This window comes from Mastigoproctus giganteus, chromosome 11, assembly GCF_048544385.1.
Source record: "Mastigoproctus giganteus isolate SK-2022 chromosome 11, ASM4854438v1, whole genome shotgun sequence".
NCBI lineage: Eukaryota > Metazoa > Arthropoda > Arachnida > Uropygi > Thelyphonidae > Mastigoproctus > Mastigoproctus giganteus.
The window spans coordinates 87,094,010-87,110,325 of record NC_143585.1 but is presented as its reverse complement, the minus strand read 5'-3'; the positions used below and the strand labels follow the sequence as shown (position 1 = coordinate 87,110,325).

Here is a 16,316-nt window from a genome sequence, read left to right as displayed (position 1 = left end):
CAAAGAAGAGTCTAGGACGAATCCGCCCCCCATCGTGAAAAGGGTTTATTTTCACTTGCAGGGTCAGACCTTTAGAGTGCGTTGTGTGATACCCTAGGTTTTCCAGGTTGGGTCTTCCTTTTCAACCTAGAGCCGCAATAACCCGTATTAAAATAATATTACTTAGCTGATTTATTCCCACCTTTATGCTTGTTGTCGGTTGTGTTTTTATCTAGAGACTTCTTACTCTAACTGGATTTCTCTCTCTATATATATATGTTCACTTATCTATTTATATATGTCTCTTAGTTCAGTGTATGCCCCCAAGTAAATAAAAGGACCATGGACACATTTATGGACTCATAGATAAACATTTTAATAAACAACAGGATTATTAACAATACAACTATTCCACATATGGTGGTTATGGGCAAGAGTTAAGACACCAGTTATTGGCCATACACCTTACAATTACCTCTTTAGAGTGGGCACCTAGACAACTGAGTAGTGGTACAACATCTTATTAGTTTATACTAAGTTGATTCAATGATCAATATCACGCCATTTAATGATTCACGACATTACATAATTTTTTCACCCTAACATTGTTGGAATTCGGTTCGGGAGCTGTCTACCTAAGAGGGATGTACTGATCTGTGTGGAGTGGGTATGTGTGTGTGTGTGTGTGGCGGTGTCACGAGTCCGGGGTGTCTAAATAAGCAATCAATTTGCAGAAGGAGCACTTACCGATCAATTTCACGGACTTTTGTGTGCCTCACCGTCAGTAGTTTCTAAGGAGAACTCGGGAGAATGCTGCTGCAGGCGAATTTTGAGGACTCGTGTCCACCGTGGACGTGGCGACCGCACTACGGGTAGGGGGTAAGACGTTCACTCCTGGTCTACGTTAACGACCTGGCTTCTTCCTTTTTTCAGCTCCGCGCCTTCCCTTTTTACATAACCTCACAAACATAAAGGAGTTTCGGATTGGACACTAAATTCCTGGGGCGACCCTTGCCGTCCAATGAGGATTATGACCTAGAGACAATGTCAACAGCCCTCTAGTGGGACCTTTCCAGGTCTTGGTGCACGCACCTACGCACATGCTGGCTGGGCATCTGCTTCCATCCTGTTGACTTGCAGGCCAACTATATCTGCAACCTTGTGTAAATGCTGTGCCCATAAACTCGATTTCCTTTCTCGCTTACCACTGCAGCATTCACCATCTGGTACTGTTGATAACATTATCTGTGACCGGAACCAGGATGTGGGCGAGACTGGTGACTTAACTTTCTTTTCGCATTCTTCTTTTCTTCATATTCAATGAATGTATTTAACTAATATAGACTTGCCTTTACTTTTGTAGCAGAGCTTTTTCTGTCTAATTAGATTCATAAATAAAACAGTTAACTCTCTTGTAATTTAAATCCCCAACTAATAAAATAGCAATTCGCTCCCTTTTGAGAGTTCTATCCATATACGTTCCCCTTCTTTGTCAAACCGATCTCCATTCTTAATGTGATTCCCTGATGTATAAACAATATTCAGTTATGCATTCAGTTATGTTTCAGACTTGGTAATGACCAGGAATTACTGGGTGTCTCCTTGACTCTAACACTAAGGAAAGTATAGACTTGTGGCGGATTTAATGTCTCAGGAAAAGATTAACTTCCGTAGCAGGAAACACAAAACTTGCACTTGGAAAATGTTGATTCATACAGAATCTGTTTTGTCTTGAACAGATTCGGAATATGTTTATGATTTGAATAATGTCAATTATTAATAGACAGCTGCTGTAGTAACTACATATTAGAATAAAAAGGGGGGTGACTGGTTGCCTTGGCAACATTCCTCCCTTCACTAACTGTGAAGACCAAGGATTGGTCGAAAACACTCTCCCTCCCCGGAGTAGAACCAAATGTAAGCTGATAAACTTTACCCTTTATTTACTAGTAGTATTGTTATTCCTCTTATTCTATTTATTGCTTTATTTTTTATTTATTATTATCATTATTATTAAAAAGGTACGTGATATGAATGCGTTCGTTTGTGTGGTAGGAGTTCTCCTCGGTAAAGTTCAGTGCGACTGACTGAAGAAGTTGCAGGGTGCCGTTAGGAGCCGCAGGCCCTTTCCACCCTTTCTAATTTACGGTATGCTATCAGGAAAGAGTAATAACTGAGCTTAAAATTGTGAAACGCGAATCTTCTAAGTATGTGTCTCGTTTGCGCTTAAAGTTTGCTAAGTTATCACCGAACCTCGAATACAAGGAGAGAGTATAACGACTCCAGATCGACGCTTTTTTTTTTTTTTTTTTTTTTTTCTAAGTTAATTTCCGCAGTTATACCTCTAACTTGTGAGAAATTTACATTGATCATTGATCCAATTTCTTTACCAAAATTTCATATTAATTTATCAAAACAAAATTTAACAACAATAGATCACCAGAGTTGGTGAACAAATCTTCATTGTGGTATCACACACACTTCTGGAACAGTTCGTTGGCACTTTAGGAAGGTAGAACTAAAAGTCTAATTTGGAAAGTTCGACAACAGCTTTCTGCGGAAATCTTGTAGGAAACACAAATAGCCTTACTTAACCGATTCACTTCTGGAACGACCGCGTAGCTGTGGAGAGCATGTAATTATTTGAACAAAGTTCTAGTCTGTCTGAAGAAGAACGGAATAGGATGTTGGTGTGTTTGAGTCCTAGGGAGTTACATAGATCTATATTTCTCTTTTTTAAATGGCACTTACATTAAGACAAGTCCTAATACATTGAGAAACACTAAGAAAACATCGGCCCAACCTTGATGATGGCACATCTCTCTTGTCATCACTCATTGCCCATTTACATGAAAGAAAAAGAACAAAACGTAATATCAGTATTACAAATCAGCTCATAGTATGATATATTAGGTCATTTTACAATTGACTATTAGTATCCATTTCAATCAATGTTATATTTCTTGATTTAACACTATATCTTAGTTATACATATCACTATAGTAAATAGATAAATACAGTACCTTAAACATCAAATGATAAAATTAAATGTTAAATGGTTAAATCAACTTCTTAAACTTCCAAAATACATTTCTGGGTGGCTTTTCGTTTGATATATCCGAAACCATCCCAGTTCAAATGGAACTACATATACATTTGATATATATATTGTATAGATATATATATATATATATTTTTTTTAATAGTTAATGTCCGTATGGGATATACTATAATACGATACAATACGTTAGGTTACCTTATATCTTGAGATAACATACTCATAGTGAGATATAATAATATCATATGATATAAGAATATGAATATAGTAATATGACATGACCATAAACTAGCCATTTCAATTCAAGTTACATAGAATTAACAATATTCATTAAGAAGCTTATTACAATATATATATTTTGTTAACATCCTTCCTCTCAATTTCAGAAATTAAACCAAAGAAGTTTAAATCATTACATATAAGTATGCATTGAGAATATTACTTATCATCTGTCAGCAACCTTTTCATCTAAGTAACATTTAATCTCGGACTTCTTTACAATGTGAATATTTTAAGAAGGAACAGAGTGCATACTTTATATACCAATTAAGTTAACATTGCGTCTTAACATAGTTTACCTACCAATGGATTACCCAAAATAATATTTGGAAGGCAAGGTTGTAAGTATACCTTTTTTTTTTTTTTGATAGTTCTACATTTACATATTTAGACCATCTCTTCTTTGCAGCGTGTGACTTCAGTGTCTGGTATCTGCTGATGATTCTCTTGGTGTGTCGTCAAGCATGACAGAGCTTTAGATTCAGCTGGAACAATCTTAGCAATTTCTTCCTCGAGGTTATCAAAGGAAGGGTTACTCTCAATCAGTTTGGTCGCTTTTCTTTCTAACTCTGTTTCCGTAGTGGCAGCCTTTATGAGTATTGACCGGAGAGTTTGTCTAAATTGAAGAAAATTCCATCGGCTAACTTGCCTTGCTAGATTTCGTTCTATTTCAAGTGGGTCTTCAATGGCTAGTGGGGAATTCCATTCCCACTCAGCCCTTCTGGAGCACATTCTTCCACGTGTGATCGATATGATTGTGTTCTGGTAATCAAATTCGTCGCTGTAAAAGAGTAACATACGTAACCAAAGTTCTCTAACTTGGTCTTGGTTCCTCTTCCATATGGGCCAAGTGTTGATTATTTCTCCTAGGGTATTCTGAAAAGATATAGGCCGTCGCTCTATCCACCAGTCTTTTGTCATTCCGGGGATCTCCTGCAACACCGGGAGAACGGGTGGACGAACCTGTTGTAGGTAATAAATGACCATCAAAGATAGTCCGTAGGAGGGTAGGCCACTTTTTCCAACCTCTTCCTTGTGAAGTTTCTTGGTGATCTTTTTTAGGCTTCCTACGAGGATCTTCACCCTTACATCTAGTCTTGCGTAAGTTTGGAGAAGGTAGCTGCTAGCTTCAGCAAGTGAATTATTCAGACAAATTGTAACTCTTAGTTTTTCTCGTCGAGGCCCACGACTCTTAAAATCTAATCTTGCCACTGGTGTTCGTGCATGAACAATCGCGTCTGCTTGTATGCACAATGTGTGGATTTTCAAACCTGTACATATTTCCTCGATGGTTCTCTCCACTAAAATTCTTTTCTCTTCGGATTCGAGGACTGGAATATTGGCATTAATATCTAACGCTGAGTACCAGGCATCAAGTCGGGTAATTGAGGAACCAATAACTGATAGACTGGAGCCAGGATATGTCTTAGAGATGTATCCTCGAACGTACGCAAATAATGTTTCCTTCTCCTTCCATTTGCTTCTGGTGGGGTTCTTTTTGAAGGTATGGCGATTACAAGATGTAGTCAAAGCCTGTAATCGTAGTGGATTAGCCAGTGCTTGTATCACCCTATTTTGACTGTCATATGGCATGTCGGCAGAAAGTTGTGAGCGTGGGCAGCATTCCTCAGTGTGCGGATCTTCTATCTTCCAAATGGTCAACTCTCGTTCGAGGGCTTCTACCGATTCATCTCCTCCACTCGCCATAATTGATCTCTTTTTGTCCACTTGATGAATTTATTCGCCTGTAAAATGATGAATTTTCTTGTAAGCGTTGGGTGTTCGTGTGGTTATAAATAACGGTTTATGAGAACAACTTTCTTGTCTTTACTAAATTTCTTAACTACTTCCTTCTTTGATCTATGCATGTATATATTAGAGGTGGGCGTATTTATTGCATAGGTTATACTTATTCTATATGTGGTGACTACTTAACACATAGCAATAATAGTTGATGTCGGAATCGACTCTGAGGATCATGATGTAGCGATAGCAACCTTCACAAAGTTGACGACTCTCAACTACTTAAATTTTTTTTTCTTTTCAAGGATGGACATAATATATATATCACATAGGTTATATGTGTTGTTATGCATCTTATTTTTTTTTTTTTTTTAATTTCTGAAAAGACATAAAAGTGGTAAAGGAGGAAGGGCCTCTTCATCATAGATCCAATCTGCACTATCCGGTTGTTTTGAGTTCTCGGTGGTACTTAAATTGTTGGCTACATGTTTAGACTTTATAACATTACTCTCTACGATGCTGATGACTGTTTGTGTTGATACACTTCTTGTCATAGGATAAGTGTCTATTCTTTGTTGACAATATTTCTTCCAGACATGTAAGAATGGACTGCGAATCTGGTCAATTTGGCTAACAAACTCCATGGCACCTTGCTTTACGTCTCGATTACGCTTACGGACTCTTCTACACATCTCACAGTGGGTTTCTTCTGTTGAGTCCATCGCATAACGAGTGAGAGATTGGCCTTTTAAATCTGAAACTGTAGAACATCCTGTGTGTGGTTCGCCCGCTGTGGGGGAAGTGTACTTACAAACGACACGACCTTTACTACTCTGAAAACTTCTCCACCGACTCATTCTGAATTTGTAGCTGTGAATATTGTTTTTTTTTTATGATTATAGAGTTATGAGGTAGATGAGGTTGAAAAGAACATCTTTTTTTTTTTTTATTTATTATTGTTATTTTTTTTTTTTTTTTGTTTTAGAATAATCCTTTTAAAGAATTACCTCGTATTCAACAACTCCGGCTATTGGTGCTAAGTAGGTAGCTGCTGGTGTCCCTACTCATTTACATAGAAACGGCCATGGTCATCTCCCTCACAACAACATCTCGTCAATATCAAAATTCCGAGACCTATAGTAACTATGAGGCTGCTGGCCACTGCTAACACTAAAGTTATAAATTCAAAATTCGTTTTCTGTGGACTTACCATCACTTTTATTTCTGTTGTTCCCCACTCGTTGATCGCGTGAAAGATGTACTGACCATAGGTGTCAGAGGTGACTCTTATAAGGATCAATGTAACACGAGTATAACTGGTATAGTTGTGAACTTTAAGATCCCATCGAAATTGGTCTGGAAGCGCCTGTCCTTCGAACGACCAATACCAGTTTCTGACTGGTGGCACATTCTTAATCATACATGGGAGGTGTAGAATTTCTTCCAATTCTGCCTCGTGATTTCGCCTACAGTGCACCAGAGGCGGACCTGAAATGAATACAAGACAATCATCCTGAATCGGAGGAAATGGGGAACAAGAAACGTAGCATTCATATCTTCCAGTTTTTCGTTCTTGCAAGTTGTCAATGATTAACTCCTGTGAGTGGGCATTGTGGCGAATTACTCCATCCTTCTTCCATTTAATTTGTGTTTGGGGTTTTGCACGCACGGTACAATTCAGAATGATTGTTTCGCCGACCTGGGCGGCAGTGTCATTTAATTTGGACAATAATACAGGTTTATACATAATGTCAATACGATAGGATTTGACTGAGAACCCCAATTGATTTTCCGCTAAACAGGAAATTAAATCTCCATCATTCTCTTCCTGCAAGTCGCGTATTTCCAATAAGGGTCGACTGGTCTCATGGAGTGTTACATTATTCCGATACCAGAAATAATTCATTTTGCTGGGGTTCGCTCTGGCATGACAGAAAATTTGTAGGTCATCTCCCACCATTTTTGGGCTCTTCATAAGTTGCATAGCTATTCTAGGCTTGAATTTTACATTAATGACAACCTGGGCATAACGAATTTCAGTCAGCGCCGGGTGCTCCGTGACACAGGTAATGATTTTCTGGTCCCAAGAATCGTTGATCGATTTTAGGCTCCACGTTACATCTACAATTGTCGTCTTGTTCACAGAATCTGTTAGTTTGTTATTTGGTTTTTAGGAGCATTAGCAACTAAGGCCATATTGCTCCGGGAATATGCGGTGGTCATTCCCTGACCTTTCCACATCCTCCGTATTTGGTGGTGACGGGCTCGAACCCCGGTCTAATCAAGAAGCGTGTGTTACGCACTGCTGCTCCTTCCCACCTGGCTACGGAGGCGCCTCACAGAATCTACTCGCTCCTTTGTCACATCTGACGTCACTATTTGTTGACCCCAATCTCTCCACAATACACTTGGGGATGGCTTACCTGAGATCACTCGACAGGTCAGTATTAATTCTTGTCCTTCTGTTAGGTTGAACTGGGTACCCTCCACAATAAAGGGTGGATCTGGGGGAATCAATACTGTCAGAAAAGCTCTTGATGAAACACTCACACTCCCATCAAGGAGGGTTAATTCACAGTGAAAACTCTCTTCGTTCTCCAATTCAACAGGCTTGATTTGCAGATTGTACGTTCTCGCCCCTGTTGAACCAACCATGCCATATCTGGTCCAGATTCCAATATGATGTGCATCCCCTAGGGATCTACCATTTCTAAACCACTCGAAGTTTTCTACCGGGGTTGTACTGCTACACGGTAAAGTCACTGATTGCCCCAAAATAGCCGTCCGATTGATCGGCTGCATGAGAAAAACATCTTCGGTGACTATAGCCTGGATATAAATTAGAAAAGCTCCAAGGATTACAATCATTGCTCCACTCATCTGTCGTGTCCTCTTGAAAGCCTTAGGTCTATACCTAAATAATAGACATATCTTCCTTTCAGATATCTTATGTTATCTATTCCTAACAACAACAAAAATATCCAAATTTTTATTTCCAGGACGAAGAAAATTCAATATTTGTATTTTCGAATAATGAATATAAGGATTTACTGTTTACTTAAATTTCCTCCCCTTTTTTTTTTTTTTTTTTTTTTTTACATAACTGTTTATTCATTTCGTTTTTCTTTTTGTACAGATTATTTCCCTGAGTTTGCGAAGGTACTCTTACTCCTCCTTAAAACTTCAGCGGTCTTTCTTTCCACGATAGTTTCCGTGGTAGTGGCCACGAAGAGTGTTGATTTGAGAACCTGTCGAAACATCTTGAAATTTGGCCAACTGAGTGGTCTTCCAAGATTACGATCATCCTCAAAAGGATCCTCGACTACGAGCGGTGAGCTCCACGCCGGTTTCGCACTTCTAAACAACATTTCATCTCTTTTTATCGAAATAATGACATTTTGGTACTTAAATTCCTCGCTATAGTATAACAGCATTCGGAGCCATAGCTCCCCAACTCCATCGCGGTTCTTTTCCCGTCCGGGCCAAGTTTTAGATATCCATTCTACTTCATGCTGAATGTGGGCAGGAGACTTCCTTTTCCAGTAGTCCTCGGTAGTTCCAGGTAACTCCTGTAGGACTGGGAGAACTGGCAGATGAACCTTCTGCAGATAATAGATCACCATTAGTGAGATTGCATATGACGATATTCCATTATGCCCTGCTCCTTCAATATGGAACTTCCTCGTTACGTATTTTAGATTCAAAATAAGGGTCTTTACCCTTACGTCCATCTCCACATACAAACGAAGTAAAGCGCTGTTGGCTTCGGCGAATCGATTGTTTAGACATATATCGACCAACATAGTCTCTCGTCTTGGACCCTGGCTGTTATAGAGTACTTTAACTATGGGAACTCGGGCCTGAACAATGGCGTCTGCCCCCATACAGTTCGTACGCCTCCGAAGTCCAGAGCATATGGTTTCTAGTACTTTTGTTTCGGAGACCTTTCTCACCTTAGAGTGCACACCTGACAACTTCACATGGACATCTAAGTCCGAATTCCATGTATCAAGTCCAGTAGAGGTTGAACCAATTATCGATACTCTAGAATCGGGATACATACTCAAGATGTGTTTCTTAACAGATGCGAACAGAGCTTCTTTCTCGGTTCGTTCTTCGATAGTAGGGACTAAGGTTTCAGTCTGACGGAGACACAGGACAGATAGTCCTTGTATACGTAGTGAATTCGTCAAAGCTTGCTGCAACCATTCCTGAGTAGTCAAGTTTGTGGACACCCGCGGGTGTAGATAGTATCTTTGGGCCTGATGCACTTCCATTCTCAAATTATTCAATACCTCCTCGATATCCTCTACGGGGTCAGCTCCTCTGGTAGCCATGCCCTGCTAAGATTTTCCTTGCTGTCTTGACTTGCCTGTAACATGATGAGTTTGCCTTAGGCAGTGTGGTTGAGAATGTTGTTTTTTTTTTTTTTTTTTTTTTGATCAATGACATTTCTCTCAAAGATTATCCTCATTACTATTGGTATGGTTATTCATTAGTATATATATCTATCTATATATATATATATTTTTTTTTGTATAAGGATTACAAAACAAAGAGGCTTATTTTGTTCCTTTTTTTTTTTTTGAAATAATGGTGGCCCCCCTTTTTTTTTTGATCATTTATGAATGCTCTTCTTCCCTAATCTATCAGCTCCACGCAATTTTCTTTGTCGCTGGGGCCGTCTGAATGGTCTGGGGTCTTTGGACCCTCCAGGGAGTCAAGTATGTCCCAGGGATCTTCGATAGCCAAGAGGCTGAGACTTGGAGCAAAATACATTGATTTAGTCAACCAAGACGCGATACATGGTACTCGCTCTATGGGTACTGGTTTTGGGTCTTGCATTGTTTCGAAAATCTGCACAAACTCCCTGTTCATGGTGGTGAGAACCCCTAATAAATTGATTGGTCCATTGGCTCCTTCTAACTTATCACAAAGACGTTGAAGAAACCAACTCCCATTTTTCTTCATTTGCCAGGATTGGCATCCCTGTACTGCTGAATGTACTAAAAGGAAATCTGCATGGGCGAAGGGTTGAATGGTTGATGGGTCAATTTTTATCTCTGCCGGCGGTACTTCAGAGCCGGTTAGCCCGACACCATGGCAGTTCTGAATAAAATATATTTTAGGTTTACCTTTCAAAGTAGGTGCATTCATTTCCAGGAGGGGATAGGTGATGTGATCAAAAGTATACGAACTATCTCGTGCAAGCAGCTTATTATCTTCCCCATGGGTGATGATACAGCAGACAAAGCAGTCTACATGTGACTGGTCTTCAGCCGCAATGCCCTCTAAGATCGCACCAATTTCTACCACTGATGCATCATAATAAATCTGGGCTAGGAATCCCATGGATGCAAAACACCCACGCACACGCTCCGCATCCTGAGAAGCACTCATCTCATCACATCTTATCGGTGTTACTTCAAATATCCGGTTACACAAGATCACACAAACTCCCTTCGTACTGTGATTCATTCGATAAAATTCTTCTCCCAGAACCTGTTGAGGAATCGAAAAAGATGGTTCAGTATTATGAGGAGTGACATTGCATCCTAAGCGTCTCTCCATTAGATCTGGGAATTCGACACGCTCGCAGATTATCCGGGCCATTCTTACGCCTTGCCCAATCACAAGTCTCCTGGAACTGACATTAAAAAAAGTGATTTGTAGTGGCTCAGTGGTTATTGGAGTAATTATTTGAGCTTCCAATCTCAACCCTAATGGCAACACCGTGTGGCCTTCACGAGGGGCAACAAAACCTATGCAACCAGGTGGTATTAGGATCCTTAATCCAGTGTTAATAGTTCGATGTGATCCAGACGGAATCACACATCCTCTTGGATTTAGAATTGCATACCCCAGTGATGGAAACGTCTCTCGCATTGGTTCGTACGCATTACACGTCAACCTGGTAAAGTAGATTGTGGGGACAGTGGATAGTTGTTGTGCAATAGCGGCTTCCAATGTTCCTGTAACTCGGTGATTCCATTCCATTGTCTTCAGTGGAGAGTTGCGGCCAGGGCTGCTGCTGGTCAAATTTTCCGAACGTTACAATATGTCCTCGTCTTCTTTTCTCTTTTCTGTAAAGAAAGAGATAGAGATGACGACTAATTTACTATTCTTGCTCTTCTCTCATTCCATTTCTTTGCAAATTGTAAAGAAAGGATGAGACTGGTAAATTTTCACATCTTTCTTCTCCCTTGAACTTCAACCTAATTAATCTTCCTTACTACTTATCCAAATATTCTAGATTCCTAAAGTTCTTAATCAATACTGTTGGTTAAAATGAGATGCCAAAATCATGAGATATATCTGTATATACATATTTTTTTTTTTGAGCATTCTTTGAACTTCCTGTGACCTACTTTTTTATACAGGCCAAACAAGCCCCAATCATAAATAAACTTCCTAAAACAATGGCAGCTAGGATCGCTGGATAGAGGAGCCAAGAAATCATACTGGTTCCTCGAATAAGCCTTACAAAGGCTTCCCGTGGATTTTCTCCTGGCGTGAAACTTGGTTGTGTCTTTACCTGTGAATAATTTGGATGCATTACTAGTATTGTAGGGTCGTCTAAACAGAATTTCAAATCGCGGCAATCCGAGATTGTGCGTCCAATGAGGCAAATCTTTTCCTCATGGCACTTCTGATCCGTTTTAAATTGTATTTCAAAATCTGTGGCTGTGGTAGTCAAATATAAAGATTTAGTAGCTACTTCAATGTTCTTAAATGTGACAACAACTCTTCCGGCTAAACAGGTTGATGATGCTGTCACCCGAGTTACTACCATTGTGTCACAAGCATAGCATCCCACTGGAGTTGTTATTTCAGGTGATAGTTTTGGACATACAGTATGAGTTTCCATGAAGAATGTATATCCATTAAAGTTCAGATCTAGCACTAAAGGTGCAGATCGAAGCATTTTTGATAATAATTGTCCCGAATGCTCTGTGTAGAACTGATGATATGTTCGTGTTTTCGGCAATTTGTTAATTTTTCCTTTCACCATCCTCAGCAAATAGGACTCTTTCCTACCGCAAGTAACTCTTGCTTCGTACAAATGACATGTGATCATATTTTCATCAAAAATGAAATCCTTCGAGACACTATAGTTAGATTGGACGTCTCCTATCTCACCATACTTCGGCCTTGACATAGGAGCAGCCTTATCCAAGTATGCCTCCTGGGGCTGTCCCACTCGCAAAATTAACTGAGAATCCGTGATTCCTGTTGGCTGGTCATATGCACCAACCACTTGCATTTCTATTCCCTTCTGTGTTCGAGCATACTCCTCGAAGATTATTTCTTCGTCGCGTCCGTCCTCTTCTGTGTGAGCAATGACCACATAGGAGCAAGACATACCATTGATTTTCCTTACTTCGTATGATTTCGTAAAGTCAGGGACAAGCCACACTCGGTAATGGATACATGATTGACTATCAATTATCAAACATATCGAACCGCTATCTCCAGCTAGACAGTTCGTAATCCCAGGCCAGCTTAAGGATTCCTTTGTCAGAGCGGGGAAGTTGAAGTCTCTGTGGCATACGTCTCCCCAACGACAGAACTGATTTTGTGGGCAGCTAGTTTGGCTGACTAGATGCTCATCCACAGGAAACGTATAATAAAGTCGCGTTGTTGACCATCGGCATTTTACTTCTTTAAATGTAATTTTTAGCTGAAACACTGTTTGATCAGTAGTTGAGGTGAACCAAAGACACTGCGTAAATTCAAGATTCCTCAGTATACCTCGAGCATGGGTAAACAGTTCACAAGGATTTGTGCCTTTGTTTCCATCACACTCACGTACTTCGGATGGTATAACTTGATGATTACTACATTCATCTACAGCTAGCGTGGTTATTATTAACCCTAGCAACATAATAACAGTTGCAATCAATGGCCCTTGATCATTTACTCTACCCATTCCTCTCGCATGATTCTCAAAATGTTGACTGACTCGCTCAGTCGTTTGGGCTATTCTTTCACCTGTATTAATTCCTGCGATGGCTGAAATGTGACCTGCTAATTTCGCTAACCGCCATCCGGCCCTTAATAGCAATGTTAAGGCTCTGATAACTTGCCACAATAATTGTATCAGTACTTTACTGTAGTAGACAGCCATTAATGTCATAAGGCCTACAGTTACATAGATACAATACACTAAAGTCTCTGGTAGACAATGCCTATTTTTAATCAGCTCCCAACAAAAAACACAATTCAACTGATAACACTCATTTCTTCCAGAAACATGTACTACACCCTGCAGTACATTGCCCTTTTCAGTAATGAAGGAAAATTTTAATGCTCTGGGATTCTCAACATTTCTAAAGGTACTTGGGCTTGTAAAGGTTCAGTGACACGCATTATCTTTTCGATGCCCTGTTTTCGAATAATTAAAGTCCCTCTTCTATCTAATGTAAATACTGAATCCGTAAACAGCACTTTAATTCCCTGCTCCTCAAACTTAGCCATCTCCTCAGCTAATAACTGTCGATGTGACCTCAAAGAAGGTCGCAGCACAGTGCAGCGTTTAAAAGAGATAAGCGTTGGATTTATAGAAATTCCTCCATCCATTAATGCTAACCAGCTTGTTTCGGCTGATTCTATGTCACAGATGCAATCTGACTGTTGGTTACATTCCATCTGAAAACAAAATTCCATCGACCCATTACACTTCTGACGTGAACACTGACAAGGTCTTCCTTCCTTTTGGCATCGATAAACCTGAGAAGTACCGTTTCTACGCATTACTTGATTAATAATAAAGTGTTGAGGAATACCCAATGATCCATTGGAATACAGTATTCTTGTTACCCACTGTTTTAAACAATTTCTGCATTTATTTTTAACACATCCGCCTTCTACCATTAAATCGAGCTTCACTTCACTTGGTTTTACAAATGCGCTGTGATAACTGCCATTTACTATGGTACATTTTTCTATCTCATAAGCCTCAGCTTCCTTTACTATTATAATTAATAAACATCCTATCATCCATACATTCCGTGATATTAAAGATTCAAACCATGGACTCATGATATTCATGATTCTATCAGTCTTGCCTTTTCGGTATAACCTTATTTCACAGGAGGAAACCTACAAGGTAAAACCAACTGGTACAGAGTTGAATGAGATGAATGAATACGAAGTAATCATATGCACACAAACTATGAGTATATGTGTATTCTGTTTGTTTACCTGCGAGCCACCTATCAAAGCCTTTAGAAAACATGCAAGTTGGAGGATGTATATGCTTCTCACCGGTTCCATCAATATCTTCCTCAGGAGATGATGTACTTTTTCATTTGGTTATATATATATATTTTTTTTTATTTCATTATTTTATTTTATTATTTATTTATTTATTTTTTTAAATTTTCCATCTACCAACCGTTTCTTTAAACCATTCTAAAGCATCTTGCGATGACCGTTCTTCCGTACCCTCAACATCTGAAACTTCTTCCGTTGTGGATAGTCTTCTTCCTTCAACATCATTATCTGTCTCAATGTCATCTGTTACATCCTCTTCCTCCGTTGCAGATACCTCGAACTCATGAGTTGTTTCACCTGTGGATAGTGATGCCTCGCCATTTGTTGGAATTTCCTTTTCTTGGCTTAAAAAAATGACAGTTGGCTTACGCCTTTCATCAGCATTCTTGACATCTGCTTCTTCTGAGGTTCATTCTAATTGGCGGTCTCTACTTCTTAAGTGGTAGTGATGTGTTGGTTGATCTAACCACGTTCTAGAATCAGGATACTCTTGTGGGTCACTTCGTGATGCTGGTTGAACTTCCTCCGACGATAGTGATCGCTTAATTGTCCTGTTTGACTCATCTGTTGGTCTGGATACCGGTCTTATCTGCCGATATGTCCTACCCAGCTGACCAGGGAGAGCATCCCACCAAATTTCTTGGTCGCTCTCCTCTCCTTCCTCTATTTCAACTGAGGTTGCCTTAGGGTGTACCTCCACATGCTTTGGAGCGGTTTGCTCCTCTATTCTAGTTTTCACTTCCAAAAAGGGTTTCCTTTCAGTAATCTTTGTAAGTCTATCAACATGTACGAGTTGTCTGTCTTTTGGTTTTGTTAAATTTTGAATTTCATAATTTACAGGAGATGTCTGACTAATAACTCGATACGGTCCCACATTTTGTCGAGCCAGCTTACGTGTAAAACCTCTTTTCACTCTAGGCACATACAAATAGACTACACTGCCAACTCGTATTTTCTTGTCAATTGCTTTCCGACGTCTATAGGCTTCTTGTTCTTCATCAGCCTCTTCTAGGTTTTCTTTGACAATCTCATAGGTTCTCTTCAGTCGTGCACACAATGCTTCGCTATAATTCTCCAATGACGAATATGTTGGCTGAACCATGCATTATTCTTCTCTGCCATATGTCTCATTAGTTCATCTGAACAATATTTCTTCAGATTTCCAGATGTGCTGTGGCAATACAATATCACGTCCGTACAGTAGAAAACTAGGAGTTTCTCCTGTAGCACTGTGAAATGCAGAGCGATAGGCTAACAAAGCAATCTGCAAAAATTTAGGCCATTCATGTTGAGCAGAGGCAACCATGTGTGACAAGATGTTTTCTAATGTCCGATTTATTCTTTCACATCTTCCATTACTTGAGGGATGATATCCACTCGTTCGTACTGCTCTAACTCCAAGTTTTGCATACACTTCTTGCATTAACTGTGATACAAAATTACTGCCACGATCTGAGAGTACTACGGATGGTATCCCATGACGACTTATTACTCCATCGATGAGGGTTTCTGCGACCTGCTGAGCTGTTTGAGTACGCATAGGATATGCCTCCACATACCGTGTAAAGTGATCCACTACCATTAAGATATACTTGTAACCTTCTTCTGAAGTTGGTAACGGTCCTAACACATCGACTGCAATTTTATAAAAGGGTTTAGCTTCCGCTTCAGCTCTAACCAAATTCGCTTTGGCTTTAGGTTTAAAACCTCGTCTTTCCATACAACTTGGACAGGAACTAACATAATTCCTTGTGTCAGAGTACATGTTGTCCCATATATAGTCCTGCCTGATTCTCTGAAGAGTCTTGGTGAGAGCCATATGTCCTGAACAGTGCGCATCATGGCATGCTTTTAATATCTCACCTCTTAATTTACTTGGTACTACTAGTTGTTCCAAAGGTTCACCCCTAGTTGACTTATCTGTTGGTAGGGAATAGTGATACAATAGTCCATCTCTTAGAAAGTATTGGTTTGCTAATTT

The 16,316-nt window shown here is 39.7% G+C and overlaps 3 protein-coding genes across 3 annotated transcripts; all 3 read right to left on the bottom strand.

Annotated features, from left to right (window-relative positions):
- Positions 1-3,703: 3,703 nt before the first annotated feature.
- LOC150078225 (terminal uridylyltransferase 7-like) lies at positions 3,704-5,023 on the bottom strand. Its single transcript, XM_090384499.1, has one exon. It carries the CDS (start codon positions 5,021-5,023, stop codon positions 3,704-3,706), a length of 1,320 nt encoding a protein of 439 aa, XP_090240625.1.
- A 1,096-nt stretch (positions 5,024-6,119) lies between these two features.
- LOC150078224 (irregular chiasm C-roughest protein-like) lies at positions 6,120-7,927 on the bottom strand. Its single transcript, XM_090384498.1, has 2 exons — positions 7,483-7,927; positions 6,120-7,207 (listed from the first exon to the last, which is right to left on the bottom strand). The coding sequence occupies exons 1-2, from the start codon at positions 7,925-7,927 to the stop codon at positions 6,120-6,122; spliced, it is 1,533 nt and encodes a 510-aa protein (XP_090240624.1).
- A 269-nt stretch (positions 7,928-8,196) lies between these two features.
- LOC150078223 (terminal uridylyltransferase 7-like) lies at positions 8,197-9,396 on the bottom strand. Its single transcript, XM_090384497.1, has one exon. The coding sequence runs from the start codon at positions 9,394-9,396 to the stop codon at positions 8,197-8,199; it is 1,200 nt and encodes a 399-aa protein (XP_090240623.1).
- Between the last annotated feature and the right edge of the window lie 6,920 nt (positions 9,397-16,316).